General features: G+C 54.3%; 6 protein-coding genes across 6 annotated transcripts; 3 read left to right on the top strand and 3 right to left on the bottom strand.

The window, feature by feature from the left end:
- Positions 1 to 6,462: 6,462 nt before the first annotated feature.
- Positions 6,463 to 8,172, top strand: AB675_9937 (putative transporter; the record flags this gene model as incomplete). The annotated part of the gene is made up of 4 exons (XM_018150513.1): positions 6,463 to 6,597; positions 6,922 to 7,356; positions 7,464 to 7,650; positions 7,910 to 8,172. 4 exons carry the CDS (start codon positions 6,463 to 6,465, stop codon positions 8,170 to 8,172), a joined length of 1,020 nt encoding a protein of 339 aa, XP_017995293.1.
- Positions 8,173 to 8,288: 116 nt separating this feature from the next.
- AB675_9938 (putative transporter) lies at positions 8,289 to 8,672 on the top strand (the record flags this gene model as incomplete). The annotated part of the gene is made up of 1 exon (XM_018150514.1): positions 8,289 to 8,672. The coding sequence occupies one exon, from the start codon at positions 8,289 to 8,291 to the stop codon at positions 8,670 to 8,672; it is 384 nt and encodes a 127-aa protein (XP_017995266.1).
- Positions 8,673 to 9,170: 498 nt separating this feature from the next.
- On the bottom strand, positions 9,171 to 10,151 carry AB675_9939 (uncharacterized protein; the record flags this gene model as incomplete). The annotated part of the gene is made up of 2 exons (XM_018150515.1): positions 9,171 to 9,794; positions 9,924 to 10,151. The coding sequence occupies 2 exons, from the start codon at positions 10,149 to 10,151 to the stop codon at positions 9,171 to 9,173; spliced, it is 852 nt and encodes a 283-aa protein (XP_017995277.1).
- Positions 10,152 to 10,833: 682 nt separating this feature from the next.
- AB675_9940 (Nucleolar GTP-binding protein 2) lies at positions 10,834 to 12,841 on the bottom strand (the record flags this gene model as incomplete). The annotated part of the gene is made up of 2 exons (XM_018150517.1): positions 10,834 to 11,730; positions 12,011 to 12,841. 2 exons carry the CDS (start codon positions 12,839 to 12,841, stop codon positions 10,834 to 10,836), a joined length of 1,728 nt encoding a protein of 575 aa, XP_017995317.1.
- A 266-nt stretch (positions 12,842 to 13,107) lies between these two features.
- On the top strand, positions 13,108 to 14,598 carry AB675_9941 (putative dipeptidase; the record flags this gene model as incomplete). The annotated part of the gene is made up of 1 exon (XM_018150518.1): positions 13,108 to 14,598. One exon carries the CDS (start codon positions 13,108 to 13,110, stop codon positions 14,596 to 14,598), a length of 1,491 nt encoding a protein of 496 aa, XP_017995268.1.
- Positions 14,599 to 16,257: 1,659 nt separating this feature from the next.
- Positions 16,258 to 17,034, bottom strand: AB675_9942 (uncharacterized protein; the record flags this gene model as incomplete). Its single annotated transcript, XM_018150519.1, has 1 exon — positions 16,258 to 17,034. One exon carries the CDS (start codon positions 17,032 to 17,034, stop codon positions 16,258 to 16,260), a length of 777 nt encoding a protein of 258 aa, XP_017995285.1.
- Between the last annotated feature and the right edge of the window lie 636 nt (positions 17,035 to 17,670).

Genomic DNA, 17,670 nt, shown 5'->3' on the forward strand with positions numbered 1-17,670 from the left:
CAGTACTGTCGACTGCACAAGAACGCTTTGATGGTGAGCTCCTCAAACCACCGATATGACTGAGCCGATTCGTCGCCTCCAAGGACGGCCATCATCTCCGAAGTTAGTTTGAATGGTGCTCGCTCAAAGCGAACTCCGCCTGGGGAGATGTCGAAGCAGAAGCCGAAATCGATATGGAGGATGTGCCCCTTGTCGTCAAGCATGATGTTGCCATTGTGCCGATCCTTGAATTGCATCAAGTAGCTGATGACCGAATATGCAGCCATGCTCTTCACGAATTCGTTGCGCGCTTCTTGGTATCGAATTGAGTGCTCGCCGCCATATTTCGTGATGAAGTAGTCATGCAGGCCATTGACTGCTTCGCGGCCCAACATGTCTCGAGAGATGGAGTTAGGCAGCACCTCGATCACACCGCAGCCGGGCGCGGTGGCAATGACTTGGTACGGGTAGACATACACGTCTAGGCCGACAGAGTTGAAGATGCCCCGGAAAGCTGCGATCATTTGCAGGGCGAGGATGTCTTGGCGACAGTCGTCGCCGACCTTGAAGATAGCAGATTGCCATTCCTCGTACGTATTGGGATCTCGATTCGACACCGCCGACATCGCCGACGAGCTTCTCTCATGATTCGGTCGAGATTCTTTGGGTGAACGAGGTCTTTCGTCCACGACCGTATCGCCAGGTAGCAAATGTCGCTGCTTGCGGATGCGGAACGTAGCCATGTAGGGAGCCTTGGCGTGTGATTGTAGCGGCTTGCCGGACTTGCGGTCAATGCCAACCACAACACCTTCGGGATTGCAAGGTAGGTAAACTCCAACATCGACCTTGATCTTGCGGAGCTCCTCCTCAATCTTTTGTTTCTTCTCCGGCTTGGACTTCTTGATGAATGGCTTGAGCTTGCCTGACACGTCGGTGACTTCGTTGAAGAAAGCAAACTCCCGCTCGTAGAACTGCTTGTCCTCGCCAGTGAAGCTGCCGATCAGCTTTTCCATCACTTCGTCGAGTGTCGGCTTGATAGCGTCTGGAATGGTCGCATCGTCGTCTTTGTACGCATTCGCTTTGATGTTCCAGATGATTTGATGTGCGAATAGCTGTGAGAATTTGCCGGTCTCATTGATGTAGCGTGCCACGTAGCCGAGTGCGTCATAGCGGAGACACTGCACGATTTGCGGAACGTAGAAGAAGGTGATGTCCACCGAGTGGCTTTCGAGCGCGCGCATTGCGTACTGGAGGATGAGTGGGTGGTTGCCAAAAGCTGGCATGAAGTATGTAACAGCTCTGATCGGATTCACTGGAGCCCAGTACAGCAGGTATTTGAGCTGAAACTTGACATCACTTGGTAGTTTGTCTTCCAGCATAAGTTCGAGAGCATAAGGATCGCCAACGGCCTTATCGGGGAAGTTCAGAAGGAGGAAGCGGATGTCGCGGTGCAAATTCTCGTTCGAGAACCGGTTCAGGAGCTGTATAGCCAGAGCAGGGTCCTCGTTCCAAGCTGTGCGTGCGGCGCTTGTATCTAGCGATGGCGAATGCTGGTACGAATGATGGGACTCGTGTTTTCGAGGGAACAGCCAAACACTGAGCCTCGATATCTCGCTGCCGAGTAAAGCTTCAAGCAGTGCGATGCGCGGTTTGGCATCTCTCCTGTTGGGTGAAGTGCTTTTTCCGATATTCCGAGTCTGTTGAAGCAACGACTGTACATGTTGCAAGATCTGGAGCTCAGCCTTCATCTGGAGGCGATTGCCGCCAAAGGACCATGCAGGCGGACTTCGGAACCATGATAGTGCCACAGATATGACCAGATCCTTGAAGCTCCAAAGTGACAGCTTGCTGAAACATGTGCTGAATCGCAGAAGGTGAAGAGCGAAGTTAATGACCTGGAAGTGAAGCTCCCGAAGTAGTGGGTGTCCTTTAATCGTCAGCAGCGCGTTCAATGTCTTGACCATTACGCGTATGAAAGTCCGCTGTGTGTTATCGCTGCCGAGTCTGATTGCGTTGAAATGACTCTGGAAGAAGTGAATCAATCTAAGGTGAGGCGAAATCGTGGTTTGAGCAAGCTGCACCATGTATTGCAGGGTCGCCTTGTCGCTCGGTGCGAACTCCTCCTTCTGGTAGAATGGGTCTGGGTGCTGGAAGGTCGCACTGAAGATGCCCACTTTGCGGTCGATAGTTCTCTCCCAGGCTTGCGCAACTTCAGTAAGGATGCGAGACTCCATGCGCGGATTTTCATGAATCACGCCCAGCCACAGCGAGATGCCGAGCTTGATCGAGTCCTTGCTGAGAATCTCGAATGGGATGCTGACCAGATGATGAACAATCGCAGTCTGTGATCGTTTGCTGGTACACAGAACAGCCGCTGCGCGCCTTAGGATCTCTTTGAACGAGGAGATAGGTGGATTGGAAATGTGGCCTTCCCGAATTTGAGCCAAGAAGTCTTCTGCGTCTCTGGCCACATCCACCACTGATCTGCTTGCTGACGGAGCACCATCTCTCATTCCTGCGATGCTCTGTCTCACTCGGCTTGGTGCATGGTCCGGAATGCCCGCAAAGCGGTATTCCTGCCGAGTTGTGTATTGAGCAACAAAGTCGGAAGCGACATTGACATCAACAAACTCGCCCTTTCGGTCTATTGCTGCAAGACGTTGATCCATTGGTGGGATGGCTGACCCCATCTCCAGAGCGAATGACCTTCCCAGGGAGACATGTCCATACGCCCCGGTATCGTCGAACTCTGACAAGTATGTTTGCAAAAGCCCTTTGACATCCAGAGGCGATATTGACTGTGCGAGCTCGACCCACCTGCGGGCGTCGCTGTACAAAAGGTTGAGCGTTGTCTTTCGAAAGGCGTAGTCATCCGACAGATTGACAGTGATCTTGCCACGCTTGGAGGTAAGTGTTGACTTCCAGGTGTACTCGTCAATGTCTTCATCGAGGCAGCTGGACCACATCAATGTGAGCAGCTCCAATAAGCCGAATAGCGCAGCCTTCTGAATGAGCGCCGATGGAGCACATTCAATGATTTGGTGAGCTGCTGCTCTCGCAACCTGCTGCAACTTCTGGCTTCGATGGCAACAGCCGCTGAAGAATCGGACAAGCTGTCTTGAGACAAACGCCGCGCTAAAGATGTGGTCTGCGCCAGGCACGATCTTTTGGGTGTACCTGGCAACTACGCTTGCGGCGACCGAAGTCAAGCATTTGCCCATGTTGCTGGACTGGAGTGTCGGATCTGCAAAGTACTGGAGTATCTCTGAACACTGCCCGGACGTCGCCCGCAGACTCTCGACCAAGTAGACAGCGTTCAGGAACACAACTTTTTGATATGATAGACTGCGAAAATCGCCCTTACCTTCGCCCAGAACTGCAGCCAGGGCGTTTCGCTGGTCGCTGGTATGATGATCGCTCATGCCCCTTCGCAGAATGCTGCTTAGCTCGACATCGGATTCCAGAAGCTCCAGCCGCTCTTGATCAACCAAAGGCAGCGAATGCTTGGCAAGGAGACGCAGCTCTTGGTAGTACTGCTGGCCGAGTCTCGACTGCAGTGTAATGCCGTGGACAGCAATGTTGAACCATGCGTCCCGTACCATTGCAGCCATCTCGGCGTCTTCGCTAGAGTGCTCGTAGTCTGAGCACTTGCTCGACGGACGGCAAGTATCGCTAGAGGGTTGAGCAAAGGTCCAATCTCTTGTGCAGCCTGCTCCACTTCCGCCGAATGCTTGAACTCGTTTTCGTGGACATCACCTTTGCTCACAATGCGTTCAAGGAGCTGGTACGCATAGATCCTGAACAAGGACGAGTTGGTATCGATATGGGTGGCAAGATATTGACGGGCTTTGCGGACTGCCTCGAATATGATGGTGTTATTTTGTTGCACGGCTTCTGAATGCATTCGAGAATGCAGCCGGAGTAAGGATCTGAACTCATTCTCCCGGCCATGCGGAGCAAGCTTTGCACTTTCTTCGACGATTCGTGCGTCCACACCCACGCTGATTCGTCCAATCTTTTGGAGCATCATTGTCTGTGCAAGAGCTGTGATCTTGCTGTCTTTGCAACTTGTTGCTATCTCCACGATTGTGTACGATACATTGCCACAGATTGCAGAAGTCTCTTCGTCGCCACTCATAGATAGAGAGATGACGCTTGCAGTATGTCTCTTGTTGCGAGATCCCAGCGAACCATTCTGTACAGTAGCATCTGGTGATGGAGAGAGCGCGGTATGATGCTTGTCGGCGGTGGACTGGGAGCTCAAGATGTTGCCAAGTGAGTAGAGAGTGGTGATGATGGCGTCCTGGGACAGCGTGCGAAGTACGCAAGAGAGGCTCTCAGAAGCGGAAGCGACAGCCTCTGGCATCGATGTACTCTGGACGAGAAACTTGAGCAGGCTTCGAACAATGTTTGGTGCGGACTCTGACATGTACTGCGAGACGATGGCAAGTCCCTTCAGGGTGATATCCGCCAACGCCTTGTCGGCCATCTGAATCGAGTTCGACAGGGTGTCCTCCAGCCAGCCGAGCAGAACCTCAGCATCGGCGATGTCTTCGTCAACGACCATACAGTGCAGATAGGACTCGATTGACGAAGCTTTGACGGAGAAAGCCAGACGTTGTTGCCACGAAGAACTGAGTTGCAGATAGTCCGAGCCGTCCTCGAGAACTCTCATTTGCTCGGTGATGAGCTCAACGAGATACTCGATCATGTCGTCTGATACGTCGGCGTGTTGAGAGTAGTCCGCGTGGGGCTCTCGAAGATACTGTCGGATGAGTGCCGTCGAGTCCTTGTCCTGTCTGTGTCCGAGGCGACTTGTGCAGGATAGCAGCAGGTGGATGAAGCCCTTTTGTAGCAACATCGCTCCGACTGGATTGCCGCTTGCAGCGTATCGCTTGAGATACTTCTTCCAGTCTCTTGTCGTGATGTCGTCCGAGGTCGAATGCCGTATAGCTGAAGCTGCTTTTTCCACCGCAATCAGGTAATCGTCCGTGACTGCGTCCTTGACCGATCTAACCAAAGCTGCTCGCTGAGACGGATCCCAGGAACCATCGTGCTCGGCGACAACAGCCAGGAAGCCACTGAAGGAGACGGTCAGAGTCACAATGTCTAGCGCCTCTGACTCGAGATCTGCATCCGAAGCAACCTGGCTCTCGCTAGCAAGATTGCTCGCTGAGGAGGACCAATTGCTGATATATGCCTGTATGGTCTCGAAGACAGTCACGTTGAGTGATGGATGTCGTTCTCCTAGCTTCAGCAGCGCTGATGTCACCTCGCTTGTAAGAACAGTCCATGGTGTCGGCCTGAGGTCTGGCAGGTACGGGCTTCGTTCGAAGGTCTGCGTATGCGCCTCGGGGAGGTATCCAGCTATCCGCGAGACCAGCCTTGTGGCGTCAGATTCTTCAATTACCTGGCCTGCAGTCGAGCACAGTGCGAGTAGGGCATCGAGTTCTCGAATGCTCAGAGGTGGTCGAGAAGTCGGGGACAGCGCTCGAAGGACGCCGTCGAAGTAGCCATTGCTCTTAGGACTGACTGCGGGCAGACGTTGCTCGATTCGACGGACTGTCGTGTCCTTGGAGGCGGTGTCCTGCGTACAAAGGGACAGAGATGCGAGCTTTGCCAGAGCATTCCGCCGCAGTGAGCTTCGAGTCCTGTGCTCCGGGTTAGAATGAACGGGTTAGAATGACGGATGCGAGTGCACTGACGCGTCCATTGCGTTCGTCAGGGCAGTGCTGGAGCCATTCTATGGCGGCGAGAACATTTGAGCCCACTGCTCCATTGAGCCTGCGCTTATTGCTGGCACCTGCGGTGATCTGCAACTGCTACCTGCTACTAGCGTTTCTGGAACGCGGATGAACTGCGGCGGCTCGGGGCGCCGGCGTGCTCGTAAAGACTCCGAACGCCGCCTACGCCAAGCCCGTGCTCCGGCCTCGAATCGCTGAGTCACTTTGTACTTTCATCCTTCATAGACTATCTTCAACTTGAAGCACGAACAATCCACATTGCTTAGTCCGCCAAACGAGCCCGAAGCGATGCCACCATCTTCTTACATGGACGACCAGTCCCTCTGCGGCTCTCGTGGCCGAGATGATGTGCTCAGTGAATTAATTCTTCGTCCGTGCTGTGCGCCTCCTACCCTACACATGCTTCCCTTCCGCAAAGACGGGTTTCTGCCAACCCAAACCGCTGCTCCTGGCCGCAACTGCCCCAGCGGCCCCAGCGTAGTACTTCGTGGTGGGCTCTGATGCCACTTAACCCGCATTTGCCATTGATGAAGCTATCAAGTGGATATCCATTATAAGGCGCCCATTCCAAGAAGCGAGAGCATGGCGACATGTCAGCTTCAGGACTTCCGAGAGCAGTGGTAAGGGACAGATAAGTACAGGGGCTTCCGATCGCTACTTTCTGCTCTGCGTTGCAGCTGTGATTGCCTTTCATCGTTGGCTTTGCCCCCATCTCCTTCGCCTGCCGCGAACACCCAAAATGAAGGAGACTATGGGTCCGGCGGAGCTCGAGACTGGGTCAGCGGTGAGATTGACACCGATGGCAGCTACTGCTTCGATCACGGAGAGTATCGCATTGTCAAGAGTCGACATTGGGGGACACTTTGCTGAGCCGGTAAGCCCATCTTTCACCCACCCAAGCTGTGACTTTGAGTACTGGGCATTTTCCCCGGTCCACAGCCTTGCGTTCTCGAGCAATAAATGGTGCTCATCATGGTTCCTCGGCCAGGGAGGGCGCTGAGGTCCTTGCACTGTTGCGCAGATCGACTCGGTGGCTTGAGATGAGCCTCACTGGAGCTTCAGTGCGACAGATTGATACACTGCGCATTTTCTGGTCAGGGAGGACACTGTAGGAAAAATGCCCAGTACTTTCTGTCGCAGCATGCCACCTATCAGCGCTCCCCACTTGATGTTACAGGACTGATCTCAATCTGTGCAGCAGTTCTCAAACCCCGAAACACTCACGCCTCTACGACTCCCAGAAGACTTCCCACTCCGCCCGCTATTCTGGCCCAAAACACGGAAATGGCTAGCAACACTCCTCGTCAGCGCATTCGCGTTCATCCAGCCGTTGACCGAGACCATGCTCACGCCGTGCGAGGAACCCATCACGAAAACCCTCTCCATGACCCACTCATCTCAATGGTACTTGACCAACTCACTCATTCTGATCGGTATTGGTCTTGGACCTCTGATCCTCGCACCCCTCTCTGAGGTGTACGGCCGGCGACCAGTCCTACTCGGTGGCTCTACATTCTTCATCGTCTGGAATACTGCCGGTGGCGGCGTGCGTGCAATCGATCAGCTGCTTGCATTTCGAGCCCTCAGCGGCTTCGGCGCATGTGTCGCTGATGCCTCGCGGGAGGCATCATCGGTGAGCTTTGGGCAGTCGAAGAAAGAGGCAGAGCATTCGCAGTGTTCATGGCCGCACCTCTTCTGGGGCCCGCCCTGGGACCCATCCTGGGAGCTTTCATCGCCCAGGGCGCCGATTGGAGGTGGGTCTTCTGGGCCACGAGCGCTGCCGCCGCTACCGTACTCATAACCGCATTCCTCTTCCTCCAGGAGACCTTCGTCCCACGCATCGAGCGAAAGTGGCTCAAGAAGCAACACAACCCCACCACCAACAACGCAATGACATTGAACGATGCCCTGAAAATCGTCCACCCATGTAAGTCTATCCGCTTTTCGTGAGCCTAAACCACCAGTCGACCAGGAGACGGTCTCGATCCATTGTCAGAAACATGTGTTCTGATTTCAGTCTCGCGCCGCCTTCAAAGTCCTCGGCGACGTGCTTCATGTTTCTCTGAGCCATCTCTGAAGTTCTCCTGGTGGCTGGTTGACTAGTGTCTGGCATCGAGTTCAACTTCCCCTCCAGTATCACCCGAGAATCCCTCGAATTTCTGCTTCAGGCTGACCAATACCGGCAGTGAACAACTGTCACCACCACCCCCACCCTCAAAAGGACCCCCAACTCCACTTCATCGCCCTCATGCGCACCAACCTCCAACGACCCCTCCGCATGCTGCTAACCCAACCCATCGTCCAACTCCTCGCCCTCTACATGGCAATGCTCTACGGAATCATGTTCCTCTTCCTCTTCGCCTACCCTCTGCTATGGAATAGGATCTACCACCAATCCTCCACCATCGCGTCACTGAACTACATCTCCTGCGCCATCGGTTCATTCTAGGCGTCAACATCGCCGGCTCCGTCGGCGATCGCGTCTATACTCTCCTCACCGCCCGCAATCAGGGACAAGGAAAGCCCGAGTTCCGCCTGCCGACGCTCATCCTCGGGACTGCGCTCATGCCACTGGGTCTCCTGATATGGGGCTGGGCCGGCGAGGCACACACCCACTGGATCGTGCCCAACCTCGGAGCAGTGGTCTTTGCCGCGGGCGGGTACACTTGTTCGGCATCTGTAAGCGTGTACACGATCGACGTCTACACCCGCTACGGCGCAAGTGCAGTGAGCACCAATTTGGTCACGAGGAGTATGGCGGGCGCGTTCTTCCCGCTTTTCGCGCCGTACTTGTTTGATGAGAAGAGGCTGGGCTTCGGCTGGGGATGCACTGTGCTGGCTGGGGCGTTCTTGGCTGTTGGGTCTGGAGCGATTGTGATCTTGTGGTTCTGGGGCGAGAAGATCAGGGCGAGGAGTCGGTATTGTGCTGAGGACAATGATGAGGAGTGACGCCGGTAAGAGCTTAGCTCATGCGCGATATGCAGAGTCGAGGCATGGCAGGCTATAACGAAGTACTGGGTATTTTAGCCACGTCAGCCTATCGATGGATTTCTGGGTCAGAGAGGGCACTGCAGGTCTGATGTTAATGCGCTGTTTCACTAGGCGATATCGAATGCGCCTCACTCGAGCCTCAGTCAGTAGAAAAGGTTCGGTGCAGACTCTCTGGCCAGGGAAGGCGCTGCCAGGATCCGTGCCCCTTGAGGTGATGAGTTATAGAGAATGCTCACAACTTCTTATCACAGCTTACACAGCCAAGGCGCTCCTCTTCGATACTCCTGCTCTCAAGTAGCAAACCTCCCATTCCGCATCTCTTCCTCCTTCCTCTTTCCCCACTTCTGCCCGACACGTCCCCAATCCACATCTCCCAGCCTCCCCAACGCACTGCAACCATGACAATCGCCAAAGTCCGAAAGCGAGCATGTTCCGTGGCAGTGCCTATGGAAACGGTCACATCAGCGTCACGCTCCCACTGATGTTAGTCATTTGCGGGCAGCAGATACAGTCTGCGGATGGATTCGATGACGATAAAAACCACGAGATCGAGAGAAGGGTAAACACATACGGACAAATATCATGCACAACCTTATTCCATCCACCCCCAAAGAACTCCCAACCCGTCTTCCTTACCCAAAAGTTCGCCACGTCACCGCATCCCTGCACGAGCGGCCAGTACTCGGTGTCGCTTGGCGGGCCGAACGGCCTGTGCGTCAGACAATGCGCGCACAGCCGCAGATGTGATGGAACCGTTGGCGAAAGCTGTCGCAGAAGGCAGGGGACGTCGAATACGCGGGTGGGGAGGTGGCCTGCGTACTTTGGCGAGATCGTGGAGAGCGTCAGCGGCAATGGATTTGGCCCGGCGCTGTCGAGGGTGCTGCTAGTGTTGGCGGTGGACGAAGGGAGTGGTGACGGGGAGAGTGTCAGCAGCAGGGTCTTGCAAGTTAGGAGGAAGCAGATCTGGGAGGGCGCGTGGGCGATGCTGTGGAAGATGAGGTGGAGGACGTCGTATGGGAGGCGGAGCAGGAGCGAGGTCGTTGAGTCTGGGCAGTTGGCTGGTGAGGGATTGGTGAGAAGCTGGATGCAAATGGTCAGCCGATGTATTGTACGCCGAGAGGACGGCGTCGGATGTCCGGTATTAGGGAAGCAAAATGCGTGGTGTCAAAATTGTGCTAAAATTCGGACCAAAGGGCATGACCAGCGTACCTCTTGGCGTAGCGTGAAGTATAGCGGAAGCTTGCGCTCGAAGTCGCTTGCGATGGCGAGACACTTAAGGCTGATCGGCAGACGCGCCTGTGATGTTGAGGTGGATGCCGCGGCCATATGATCTACCGACCGCATTGTAGCGCTGTCAGTCTGCGTCGCGTGGTCAGTATACATTGCAGGTGCTTGGCCGGCGTGACGACTGCTGATAAGGGTTGGGAACGCGCTCATGACTGTGCAGGACATACCCTCGGCGCTCTGTCTGCCCACAGTAGTGGGAGCATCGGACATTTGAGGCTCTCAAGACTTTCTAATCATGCCCGGCGTACAGTCGGTCTTCACGCGGTGCGAGAGGATAGAAGGATAGACAATGCAGGGGACATCATAAGGGTGGAGCTCGGGCGATCATCGACTAATCTGGTTTTGGGTTAGCGCCCACTGTTGGAAGAACTCCTGCCTCGTGTGATGACTGATCTGTGACCTTCGGAGCTTACAGATTCTCCTGACCCCAACCTTTATCACAGCTTTAGACCTCAAACTGAGCTCAAGGCTGCCCGGAGATAGAATGAGACCAGGGAGCAGGGGAGCAGGAGATAGAGCCACCGCTGACGCTCGTTCAGTAGAGGTTCACACCTTTTTGTGAGGGACATATGTGATTTCGTAGTTACGCACTATGCACGAAGGTAGCCTTGTGCAAGCGCCATGATCACTATACCTTGAGAGGCACCTCTGTCGCCCGAATCGCTGGCCATTCTCCTTGCGCCAACTTGGGCAGGTCTTCTGAAGCAAGACGTCGTTTGGACAACCTGGAGTGCTCTTCGACTGACCCCGTCCAGATCTGCTCAAAGCGAAGCGCCTTACTATCAGACGAGTCCTTTCTTGAGCAGGTGACATTCGATTCCCTGCACGGTCTCTATGAGTCCAAGGGAGCACCGTCGGCTCCATCATCTTCACTGCCGTCATCAGAAGGCTCGTCACTTTCATCAGAGAAAGCCTCGAAGTCGTTCTCCAAGCCGCCGTCCGAGCTGACAGACGCCTCTGACGGTGCACGATCCGTCTCTTCCGTGATCGACGTTCCGCTGTCGACTTTGGCTTTGGTACCCATCTCACCAAGTTGCCCTTTCCTCCCGGAAACGACATCGCCCTCTAAAGCAGGACCGGTGGCACCTTCTTCCGCGGCCACGGCTGCTTGACCATCTTTCTTTGGCGGAGGCGTGAACCAGGGTATCTTGCCCCGCAGAAAGTCATTTAAGACCATTTTGGCCACGCCGTCAACATCAGGCTCACCGCCTTTCAACAGACGTCCTCCTTTGCGTGCCAGAATGCTGAGAAATTCGATTGGGTCGTCATTATATTCGGAATGCTTCAAGTCATAAGTTCGTTCAATGTGCTTCGTCTGCGTTCGCCGTAGTACAGCTTCGACATACTGGGCCGGATGCTCAACGTTCTCAACACGGACTACCCCGCGCAGAAGGATGTCTTGCTCGGTGTCTCCTTGACCTGGCGGTACCACACCGGGACAGTCAATGAGATAGATTCGTTTCATCAGAGTGATGTACTGCCAGACTTTGGTTTCGCCTGGTATTGGTGCGACTGTGCAGACTCGTTTCTTGCGCAGAGTGTTGATGATCGATGACTTGCCGGTATTTGGGTAGCCAATGAAGCCGACTTGGATTTGCTTGCGGTTCGAATGTAGGACGGAGAATTGGCGGAGTAGCGTAATGAGTGATCCTTTGCCGAAGGAGTTGGTGAGTGAGGCGTGGAAGGCCAGAGTGGGATAGTCCTTCGACAACAGACGGACCCATTGAGCCTATTAAAAGCGTCAGAGATGTGTGAAACATTACTAAGAAGTCCAATCTGGAAATTGACGACAAGGTCGGAGGGGACTTCAACTCAAATGGGACACGCCATGGCTCAAGAGATGGCCTTTCAGAATGAAAGACATCGAAAAGCATCACGAGGATACCGAGCCCGGTCGATTTACCAAAGCTGTAACAGGCGACTTTCATGGGAAGTTGCAAAAGAGCAGGAAAGGAGCCTTGACTTAGCAGTGGAGAAGCAGAAGAGCGAGAAGGGGAGAGTCTGCTTACAGCAATCGTAGTCGGCACCAGATCGCACTTGTTCAGCACGAAAACCAGGTGTTTGTGTGGCGCCTCTTCCTTGATGTACTTCTCAACGCTTCGACAGCGTGTGCCTTCGGGGTCTCGTGCGTCGAGAACGTGGATGACGACGTCAGACGAGTCGATGACCTTGTACAACTCGTTCCAGATGCGCTTCGACTGGCCTTTTGAGAAGATCGGCTCTCTCGCGGTGGTCAGCTCGCCGTCTGCCTGCATCTGTTCAGCCGTCTGGCCAGCTAAGTAGCGGCTCTCTTCGAGGCGTTCGAGGTAGTTGTCCTCCATCTTGACAGTCTCGTCGGCCAGTGCAGTGACATCGCTCGCACTGAGCTTGACCCGCTTTCGCTGTGACTTGGGGCCGAATGTGTCTGCGAAGGGCGACTGCTCGACCGCGATCTTGGCTTTGTGCTGCTTGATGCCATTCTTTGTGTTCTCGGCGTCTCGGATGAGACTCATGGGGAGCTTGTTCGTCTTGAGGAGGACCTGGTAGGGGTCTTGCTCTCGTTCGGCCACAGCTTGTCGAAAAGAGTCGAGTGCGCCTTGAGAAATGACCCGGGTGTTTCCAAACCATTTGCGGTTGGGCTCGACGCGCGCTTTGGGGACTTCTCTTGACTGATATGAGGCTGCTTTGGTGACCTTTCCTGCAGCATTGTGCTGGGCCTTTCCATCTTTGAACATATTGAGCGTCTTGATCTTTTTGGCGCTGCGGTAGAAGTTCTCGCCCTTGACCTTGACGTTGCCCATGCCGTCGCCGGTCTTGCCCTGCCGTTCCCGGCGGGCCGCTTCTTTCTTGCCGGATCCCATCTTGAGAGCTCAGCGAGAAAGTATTCGTAGATTGCTGTCGAGGTTGCGGCGATGTCGTTGATAGTGGAGGGCAGGACCATACATGCATTGCACAGTACAGAAAAAAGTTCGAGATCTCCAATTGCGGCAGCCGGAGATAGCAGCTTTACCTCCAGCGAGCCGCGGTCGGGTGTGGGGAATACTTGGGCATTGACGATATCGATTTCCTGGCGGTGAGATTGTAACAAAGTACTTACTGTGTATAATATTGTAGATATAACAAAGTTATGGCGCCACGCGAGCTTGACCCCTTGCTCCCACAAAACGAGCCCGCCCCAGAAATATCTGGCTACGGCACCAAGTCATATACATCACACCTTGCCTCTCCGCGCCAGGATGCTCCGCCTGCATACGAGAGCGCAAGCGAAGACGAGGACAACGTCGAAAGTCAGAGTGTCGCCCAGCGGGCCCTCAGTAGCCTTGCCGGCATCTTCACCGTTGTCGTATTCTTTGCCTTCATCGCGCTGATGCTCAGTCCAACCAGTCCCACCGACATGCAACCGCGCCCTCCGGCACCACCGGGCCACAACAAGATCGAGGAGCGCGTAGAACGCATCTTGCGTGATACGCCCTTGTTTGATGGGCATAATGATCTCGCCATCCTGATTCGAGGTGCCTACAAGAACAAGATCCATGACTCCGCATTCAAGAAAGGCTTCGAAGACGGTGGGCTCTATGGAGACGTTGATCTGCCTCGACTTCGGAAAGGCAGAGCAGGCGGCGCTTTCTGGAGTGCCTTCGTTGTGTGTCCCGAGAATGCCAGCGATGACTTTTCCGACGCAGAGTACTCCGGAGCTGTTGCGCATACACTGTCACAGATTGATCTCCTGCACCGACTCCAAGCCCAGTATCCAGATGACTTCACCCCAGCCGGGTCCGGCGTGGAGGACGCCCTGAAGCAATTCCACAAGTCAAAGTCGATGCTGTCACCGATCAGCATTGAGGGCTTGCATCAGATTCCCCAGTCAGCTCCGCTTTCGACTCTTCGTCTGTATTACTTACTGGGTGTGCGAGCCGCCACCCTCACGTGGAATTGCCACAACGCCTTCGCCGATGCTGCCTTGATCTGGAACGTCAATGAGACCGTCGTTGCTCCATACCACCGCGGTGGGCTCACGTCTGCCGGAAGAGAAGTCATTACTGAGATGAACCGTCTGGGAATGCTGGTCGATCTCTCACATACCTCATATTGGACGCAGAAGGCCGTTCTGAGCAATGGCACTTCCGCCGCACCGGTCATATACTCCCATTCGTCCGCTTTCACGCTCTGTCAACATCCTCGCAACGTTCATGATGATATCCTCGAACTCGTCAAGGAGACCAAGAGTCTGGTCATGGTCAATTTCTCACCAGGTTTCATCTCGTGCTCTCCGCCGGCCGATTCGTCCCAGCTGCCAGATTTTGACGAGAAGAATAACACTGTACATCAGGTTGCACGACACATTGTGTACATCGGCGAGAAGATTGGCTACGACTACGTCGGACTTGGAAGCGATTTTGATGGCATGGGCGATCTGACTCCACGTGGGCTGGAGGGTGTCGATAAGTACCCGAACCTCATAGCGGAACTTCTTGTTATGGGCGTTTCCGATGAAGATGCTCGCAAAGTCGCTGGCGAGAATCTATTGCGAGTCTGGCGAAAAGCTGAAGAGGTGTCGGCACGGTTACAGAAGGAGGACCACGAAGGCGAAGACGATGTACATGGCTATGACCTATAAGGGTACATACTACTATCGGCAGCCACTTATGATGTGATTACCAAGACGAACTCGAAAGGATGCCCAGGCCGAGTCCAGGTGAGAAGCACACAATCAACTATTCAGCCAGCGATGCGAAAAGCAAAAAGTATGAGCACAACCACGAGTCGAACAGTCACACGCAGGGCGTTCTTGATAAGCACAAGAGCAAAAAGAGCATCTCCCCGACATCGATTTGAACGATGACCCCACGCGAGACAAGCATGGATGCTAACCATTACACCATCGGAGATACACAGTATAGGTGGTAATTGTTGGTTGAGAATATTATCTGTGCAGTAATTATACTGTGCCAACAACGGGTATTGGCTGACCATGCTGGCGGCTTATCAAGACGATACCTAACAGACGCAGCTGCAGAAGAACAAAAACGAAATCATCTCCCCAGCACCGGACTTGCACCGGGATCTCGCGCGCGACCAGCACGAATGCTACTATTGCACCACCGGGGATGTATTGTTGAGCAGAAATTTGACAACACAAATCATCAACCTTCGTCCGGAAGGCTTACAAAGAGTGCTGATCCAGCAAAGCCAGCTAGGGCATGAACACATGCAAAAATCCACCAAAAACGAAGTCATGTCCCCAGCACCGGACTTGCACCGGGATCTCGCGCGCGACCAGCACGAATGCTACTATTGCACCACCGGGGATTGATTGTTGGAATAAAATCCCAGCAACGCAAATGATAACACTGTTCGTTCGGCATGCTTACAAAGGGCGCCCAAGCGGGGGAGGTAGCTGGCAAGCGACACCTGCACACACCAACCCACCAAAACTCCAAAAAGGAAATCATCAATCCTCCCTAGCACTGGACTTGAACCAGGATCTCGCGCGTGACCAGCACGAATGCTATCCAATTGCACCACCAGGGATTACTCGTGAGGATTGTTGAGCAGGAATTGGTCAATGCAAAATATGAGCATGTCCTCCTTCAGCAGCATTGCAGAACGTGCACGTGAATAAGTGCCGTGGACGTGGTGAGATGCATCTCGATATGGAAAACACGTATTGGGAAAATGTAGGGATGGTGTGGCTTATTCAGCCGCTACGGAGATGTGATTGGGTGGGACTCGACCACACCTTGACTCAGCACAGCCAAGCGAGAAGCAAGTCCTTCATAAGCTGAAGGATGGACGTCGCGCAGAAGCACTGAACGAGCGCATTGGGATGCGTATCGAGCGAGATCACGTGGTCTGAGCATGGAAGGTGTGTCCGGTCCAAATGTACAACGGATCGCTCCTCGTTCGGTGGGCATTCTTGGGGAGAACTTTCAATCCAGGCACGTTGTAGGACAGCTAGGAGACGAATGTCAATTCGACAGCTCTTACTTGTCCAAAACCCTCGAGTCTTGCGTTATGATGGTCCGCGTCGGTAGTAATGCAGGACGAAGTCCTCCCAACTTATGTTGCGAGACGCCTGTGCCTGAATTGAAACCTGGAGCACGGTTCCTTCGGGACTAATTCTTCAGCCGGACGAATAGGAAATGCCGACGTGATGCTGAAAACGCTCAAAGCATATTGGATGATCTTTTGGTCGTATTCATCGCGCAGCAAGCCGTGCTGTTTGAATGGTGAGGAGCAAACGTAAGCTCGGTGCGCCAATCCGCCACCTTTGTCCTCACCACGGCAGCTGTACGGCGCCCTTGATGTGGTCCTTACCCGTGACATCCTTCCAGCTGCCTATGTCCCGAGTCCCACGCGGCGCCCAGAACTGACCGGTCTTGTCCATCCCGAATTCATCATCCGTCCACGAACTCACCAGGTCCGCTGCCTGCTCTGGGGTCAAAGCATCATTCTCATCCCATGCCACATCGAAGCCTACGCCCTTCGTCATCTCCGTTCGCATGAAGCTCGGATGCACCATGCCGATCGCGATTCCATGAGGCTCAAGGTCGTAGCGAAGCTGAGTGCCGACCATGTTGAGGGCGGACTTCGAGGCATGGTGTGCATAGTTGCCTCCACCGCCGGCTTGCTGCAGGGCTAACGAGCCAGCTTCGCTGGAGAGGAGTATGATCTTCGTTGGAGGGTCGGCCTTTTTGATCAGGTTCCCGTTGTTGCAGAGGGCCGATATGATGAATGTGGGCGCGATAGCGGATGTCAGATATGTTGCGACTTCTGTATCCCAGTCTGGCTTCTCGAATGACTCAAGCTTGAAGATGCCAGCCGTTATGTACACCAGAGACAGTTCCACGCCCGAGAGCTGTGACACAATCGTTTTCGCGCATGTAGGCTGTGTGAGATCAACGCCGGTGATCCACTTGACGTTTGAAGGGAAGTCCTTTGGAGCCTCTTTTCGGGACGTTACGTAGACAGTGGTGTTCTTCTGCTTGGCGTAACGATGGACGAGGGCTGCGCCGAGGCCTCTTGTCCCGCCGACTACCAGCACGTTGCTCATGATGCCGACCTGGTCGTTAGCACGGACGTTGAGTGGATAGCCCACCGATATAGGGCCCTTGACAGCAGTCGCACTGCAGCACCTCATGCAATGACGTCATTTTCGGTCACGTCAGCGTGCCTGCCAATGTCGCTTCTGCTATGTTGCGATTGCTACTTCGATATAGGCGACGCGGAGGACGCTGCGCTGCTATCGCGATCGAGAGGCCAAGTCAGTGTACCTGCGCTTCGTTGTTAGCACTCAAGTGGCAAGACACTCGAACTATTGCGCCGTCGAGGAGGTCAGCTTCCCGCAGTGTTGACCGCAGATCTGACAGACGCGCGCGTGAAGTCGCGCCTGCACCTCTGATAAGTTTGTGAGCGTTCGATATCATTCCTTAGGGCGCACTCGCACAGGAGGCAGAGATTGTTCGTACACGGAGTACGAGCATGCTTCTGAAAGCTCTGGGGTGTACAACGGCGTGTATACGGTGCAGACACAGCAGCAAGCCTAGGGCTGCACGACGCCCCACATCTCGCATCTTCCACCCCAAAAACGGCAGGATCGATAAGATCAACATCAGATCGATATTGACGCGATCTGCGCCATGTTCGGCGTCCTACGAGCCACGTCGATGCGATCAGGCTTGGCTGGAGT

The sequence above is a fragment of the Cyphellophora attinorum genome (genome assembly GCF_001299255.1).
Source record: "Cyphellophora attinorum strain CBS 131958 chromosome Unknown Contig41, whole genome shotgun sequence".
Lineage (NCBI taxonomy): Eukaryota > Fungi > Ascomycota > Eurotiomycetes > Chaetothyriales > Cyphellophoraceae > Cyphellophora > Cyphellophora attinorum.